This window comes from Varanus komodoensis, unplaced genomic scaffold (genome assembly GCF_004798865.1).
Source record: "Varanus komodoensis strain SLA01 unplaced genomic scaffold, ASM479886v1 scaffold9, whole genome shotgun sequence".
Classification (NCBI taxonomy): Eukaryota; Metazoa; Chordata; class Lepidosauria; order Squamata; family Varanidae; genus Varanus; species Varanus komodoensis.
In genome coordinates this window covers 30,611,988-30,617,987 of record NW_025336598.1, presented here as the reverse complement: position 1 = coordinate 30,617,987, position 6,000 = coordinate 30,611,988, and the positions used below count along the sequence as shown (strand labels likewise).

At 42.0% G+C, this 6,000-nt stretch overlaps 1 protein-coding gene across 1 annotated transcript in view; it reads right to left on the bottom strand.

Annotated features, from left to right (window-relative positions):
• Positions 1-6,000, bottom strand: part of TTC21B (tetratricopeptide repeat domain 21B) — a 50,947-nt gene that overhangs the window by 20,247 nt on the left and 24,700 nt on the right. The window contains exons 15-16 of the mRNA XM_044418429.1: positions 5,716-5,954; positions 1,660-1,732 (exon numbers count right to left, since the gene is read on the bottom strand). Of these exons, the coding sequence (XP_044274364.1) occupies positions 1,660-1,732; positions 5,716-5,954 (312 nt within the window). The remainder of the gene's footprint in view (positions 1-1,659; positions 1,733-5,715; positions 5,955-6,000) is intronic.

Here is a 6,000-nt window from a genome sequence, read left to right as displayed (position 1 = left end):
CTTTGAGATCTGCGGGAGAGTCCCTTCTCCGGGAACCCTCCATGAAAGAAATTAGGAGAGTAAGTACTCGGAGGAGGGCTTTCTCTGCGGTGGCGCCCAACCTATGGCACTCACTCCCCAAAGAGGTCCGCCTGGCACCGTCGTTACTGGTTTTTCGGCGCCAGGTAAAGACCTTTTTATTTAAACATCATTTTAACTGTTAAAATATATGAACTGGCCAGGGCAACTTCTTCTTCCTTCTCTTTTCCCCTCCTATATTATTTATTTACTTATTTTATAGTGATAATTTTAATTTTATATTATGATGTTTGTGACTCAATGTATTTTTTGGTATTTTTGTATTTTCTGGTAATTTATTATGCTCTATTGTATCTCAATGTATTTTATTGTGTTGTAAGCCGCCCCGAGGCTTCAGCAAGGGGCGGCATAGAAGTGTTATAATAATAATAATAAAAAAAATAATATCTGTAGTTATTGTCTGCCAAATTGGTTACCACATTTTTACTGGTCTGAACTGGAACTGCACCAAAGAAGTGAATGGTTTGACACCCTGCTTAACACTGCCAAAGAGGAGCAATATTAGGCACAAGCACATGGGATTAAGTCTCACAGATCTGAATGGCACAAAGGCCCACTCGGGGCTGCTGCCAAAGGTCGCGGGGTCCTTCTCTCTCCTTTGAAACTCTCCAGGGGCAGTTCTATGCAGGTTTAGACAGAAAAAAATTCTACAACTCCCCGAATTCTCCAGACAGCTGTAGAACATTTTTTATCTAAACTAACAGTAGGTTGTGCCCTTAGTATAATATAGTCACTCTGGTTTTCAAAGAAAACATGCATTAATGTTTACAGCTGACTGGGTTGCACGGAGACACTTTTGACATAAATTGGCTGGGGAGGTGAAAGGGACACACAGCAAAACGATACCCGAGTTTCTAACAGACTGGAACTAGCAGTAAAGGCCAGGTTAAGGCCCTTGCAAAAACTAGGAAGCACATGCACGAAACACTTGGCAAACAGGGAAGCCACCCAGAAGGTCAGATCTGATGAAAGCCTCAACAAATGTCACTTGGGTTCTCAGAAGCACTCCATTTTTCCCCACTAAAAATGGAAATTTATGGGAGAAGCCATTGTGCTGTACGCACAGCACCTACACAAAGAGGGAGTGCTGCAGGATTCAACACAGTTCTATTCTTTCCACCACCACCCCAGCCTGCTGTGTGCTGCCTGTTACACAGATCAAAAGATGTATGCTGCGTAATTCCGGAATCCCACAGAAGAATCTCACAACGGCACCTGGTAAATGAGGAGTCTCAGTGGAGACAGGGAAGGGTCACCAGGACTCTTTTAAGCCTCATGGTGATCACTTCCGGCAGAGAAGCTGCAATGGACAGTACCTTCACTTTCAGCAGGTAACTAACTTTTCTTCCCCTGTGTCCACATTTCCCCTCTAAAGAGTGGGGTTTGTGTATATCAAAAAGAAACTGGACAGCCATCTGAGTGGGATGGTGTGGCTTGGTGTCCTGTATCAGCAAGGGGTTGGACCCAATGGCCTTCATGGCCCCTTCCAACTCCACTTTTCTATGATTCTCTCAGTACTCTCCACAATGGTTGTGTTCCTTCTGTAATCATAACCCACTAATGCTATAGATAGATGCTTACCTCCTGGATATTCATACATGCATCACCAAGGAGAAGAAAGGTGTGAGAACTTGGCAGTTTCTCTACCAGGTCTCTAGTAAAGAGAGAGAGGGAAAATAAAAACCCCGTATCATATCTGTACCAGAACTCTGTTTTGCAACTGGTGTAGTAAGCTAGGGCTTGGAGCCCACATTGTACCAGCAGACAGGGGACCTCTGCTTGCACAACAAAACCTTATTTTCTCCTCAGTCCCCTCCCAAATCTGTTCTTCAGGGCACCTGTGGGAGATGTGGGGAAAGGGAAATCTGTTCCAACAGTGCTGGTAGAACACCACCCTTGGATACAACCCTAGATTTTTATGGCCAGTGTGTTATTGCTATTGCTATAGTTATTTTTGTTATACCAAGAGATAGCCAACCTCTGTGCTTTGGAATTTTCAATTTAGCAAGAACAGAGAACGTTTACATTCTAGAGAAGGAAAATTAAGATGAGTTGTTATATTGGAAACTCATTTGATTAAGTTACCTACATGTGTATGCAGCTTACTTTTTTGTTGACATCAGAACTACAAAAATTAATTTCATGGAACACACTGGGCTATTTTGGATGTAACACTGCACCATAATTTAGCATTTTAAGAACATATCTAGCTTCTTTCTTCCACCTGACTTACATACTTCTCTTTCTTCTCTAGATTTTTGGAAGATTTTGCTTCAGGTTTTGATTAACTGTAGGCAATTTGATTGCCACATCATCTGAATCCAGACAAAATATAGTTGATTGTAATGGTGGTTACTGAAAATAAGTCAACTTCAAACCACAGTTTATGAAGCTAGCTGGTTTTCACAAACCACAGTTAAACTTAACTACAGTTTATGATTCAGGTGACATGGCAAGCTACAATTGATTTAAAATGGAAGCTTCATGCAATGAAGAGACAGGAAAGGAAGCACCTAAGCCCAGAGAGAAATCAGACTAATTCTTGCAAAGCTAAACCATAGCTTGGCATTATATTCAAATGCACCCATATTTACTGAAGAATGGTTTAGAAGAGACATGGAGCCAAAGGATATTAAGAAGAATACCAGGAAAATCAGGATTCTAATTTGAACATTTCATTTCTCTAAAACTGTACACTGCCTTTAGAAACGAATAAATTATATCACACTGGAGAACTTGAGAACAGGCTATATGTAAGCTGCAGGTGACAAAATCAGAATTCAGCCATATAATCTTGCATAAGACTTGGTAGGACACTTTCATTGGTGGTGCTCAGTGCTTGCCAGAATGTGTACCTGTATAAGTTGTTACAGAAAAATTCCACAGGGTTGAGGAGTATTGTTCCAATCCACAAAAGAACCTCTGGAGCAGACCCAAATAATTTTAGCTTAATGTGGTGGCCAAATTGTACTCTGAATCCTTTGGGGGTAGAGTTCTGAGCTGCTGGAAACTCAGTGATAGCAAATGGAAAACCAGGGCTTTGAGCGGGGAAATCCACAACAGATCAATGAGCTGGCATTCATCACTTGATACAAAAGTGTTCTCAGATGGTAGAAAAGCAGTAGATGTTCCTTTGTGGATTTTAGTCCTACCTTGTAAGTAAAGATCTTTGGGGTGAAAACTTTCTGTCACTATTGGTAATAGAAGGCTCTTCTAATTGTAGGCATATCATGACCAGAGCCGGCTGGAGCTGGGGGTCAGACTAGATGGCCCAGGAGGCCCCTTCTGACTCACTCCGTTTCTATGTTTTGAATTCAAATGGGCCACTCTTAATGCCTTGCTGGATAAGACTTGCTGCAAATGGACTCCTCTCAGATGGAATCCCAAGCGGTATGGGATGGTGTGACTTAGTGTCCTGCAATAGCAGAGGACTGGGTCCGATGGCTTTCTGGCCCCTTCTAACTCTATGATTCTGTGACAGAGGAGTCTGTCAGGGGAGCCCTTCTGGCCTTTTTTTCTTTTTAATTTCTATATTAACAACAATGCGTAAGAGGTCCAGATGTTTTCCAACCTCAAACCAGGAGGTTAAGTTTTCAGTCCTTTTATATGCAGATGGCTTTGCCATGGTATCTCGAAATACACATACGGCAGTTTTAAGGGCAGAAGTGGGGCTCTCTCTACTGAGCCCATGTTCCTCTTGCCCTTTTCTGTCTGAAGTAATAGTAGTTATTACATTACATTTCTATACCACCCATAGCCAAAGCTTTCTGGGTAGTTCACAACATTTAAGTCACCCATCCAGGTTTCAACCAGACCTGATCCTGCTTAGCTTCCAAGAAAAGGCAGGATCAGGCTCTTCAGGCTAGATGGAAGCTACAGAAGTTACAAGTTGGCTTGTGTAAGTGACTCTCATCTTCCTAGCCTTTCAAAAACCATGAAGGCTATTCTGAGAGTCTTGGGCAAATTTGGTCAGATCATGCTGCACTGTTATGGAACTGATATTAAGTCTTTGTTCAGCTTGGCCTCCAGTGGAGTAAACAGAACTGCTTAAACAAGAAATCAGTCTGTGTCCCAAGGGTGGTATTCATATAGTATTTCACAAATGCCCCTTTCTTGCTGGTCTCATTTGGACTGGTGAATTCTTTTGTATTATTTACTGTGGCTCCTTTAAGAAAATCATTTACAGCTTTGTGTTTTCAGTCCATGCCTTCAGCCTTTTATAACAATATCCCAATCCCTGAAAGAGTTTGTATCTACTGTTCTGAGAAGTGTGAGGATGTTTTTCTTCATGTGCTAAGTTGTCCCTTTTTGTCCTTTTTTTGGTCTGAACTTGCATAGGATTGTGCCCTAAAACAGATTACCAAATAAAGAGCTCTAATTTGAAGAGGGGGAGGGGAGGGGAGGGAAAACTGCCTTCACTGCAAGTCCAGTTTAAATAACATCTCAAAATCATACCGTTTGGCTCTTACCTCACAGGAGTTTTGTGGGAAAACAATCCCATGTCAACAACTGTGGGTTTTTAGGAAGCATTATCCAACCTCTCTCCCCCATAGTTTGTTTCACCTGCATGGCTAGATTATTTTGCTATTAATTCTATTGTGCATTGAAAATAAAAATATGACTAAAGAGCTATATATTCTACCTCTATAGATCAACCTACATCAACTCATTTCCCGGTATTTGAAGACTCTGCGCCAACAGCCAGCCGTGGTGCCTTCATGCTGAAAACTAATTCTGAAGAGGGAACCTTCAAAGCATGATAGCATGCAGTGTTGCAGTGTGGGGGCCATTTTTACTTCCACTTGGGAAAGTGAAGTGGTCGTACTGGCTCTAGCATTTTATCATTTTAGTTATTATATTTATATCCTGCATTTTTCTTCCAAGGAACTCAAGGCAACTTACTTAATCCTTCTCCTCCTCATCTTCTCCATCTTATCCTCACAACAGCAACCCCATGAGGTCGGCTGGGCTGAGAGTCTGTGACTGGTCCAGAGTTCCCCAGTTGGCTCCATGGCTGAGCGGGGACTAGAAGCCAGACCTCCTGAGTCCCAGTCCCATGCTCTTAACCACTGCACCACACTTTCTCTCTCATGCCCTCATTTTCATGAAGCATGTCTGTACATACATACTTCTACTTACACGAAGATCCCTCTGGGCGGCCTATCAGAGACTAGCTCTAATCCTACAGTGGGCACAACTGCATCCAAACCCCTAAGGTAGACATGAACCTGATACATTTTTTATCATGCATATATTTTGGTTTACACTTATCCATAGAAAGTATGAACAGTTTTCTTGCCTTTCAATTTGCAGTACTTCTTAGGGAGCGATCCTGTGTCCCTAGGCATTGTCTGGAGAGCCATGGCATACTCTAGAACCCAGAAACTGAGGTCTAGTGTCCCGGTTAGACAGCCAAATACAACATCTAGCTAAAATGCAGAGCAGGAGCCGAGAGGCCCCTCACTTCACTCCTCCAGCCATTCTGCAGGGGATGCTCGTAAGCCTCCACAGACAAGGGTTTTTCAGCTTCAAAAGGCTCAACCTCTAAGCTTACATTATGATCTGTTTTTGCAGAAAAATATATTCAGGAAATGAGTGTGCTGTAGCTTTATTCCTTTGGTAGCAGTAAGTTTTTACCTGTAACAGCTTACATATAGCTTCTTATCTCTCCTGTGCACCAGATAGATCTCCGCCATTTTTTCTTTGGCTTGAATGTAGTAATTCTGCTCCGGTGTTATATTTCTGAGCATAGTCAAAGCAGCTTCAATATCTCCTTGCACAAGAGACAGGTCTGCATTAGCAATCATGACTCTCAGCTCTTCAGGAGTGCCGGAAAATTCATTGATAGCATCCTGGAGGACTTTAATGGCTTCATGCTTCAAAAATATAAATTATTTATATTATCAATTAATTTATACAACT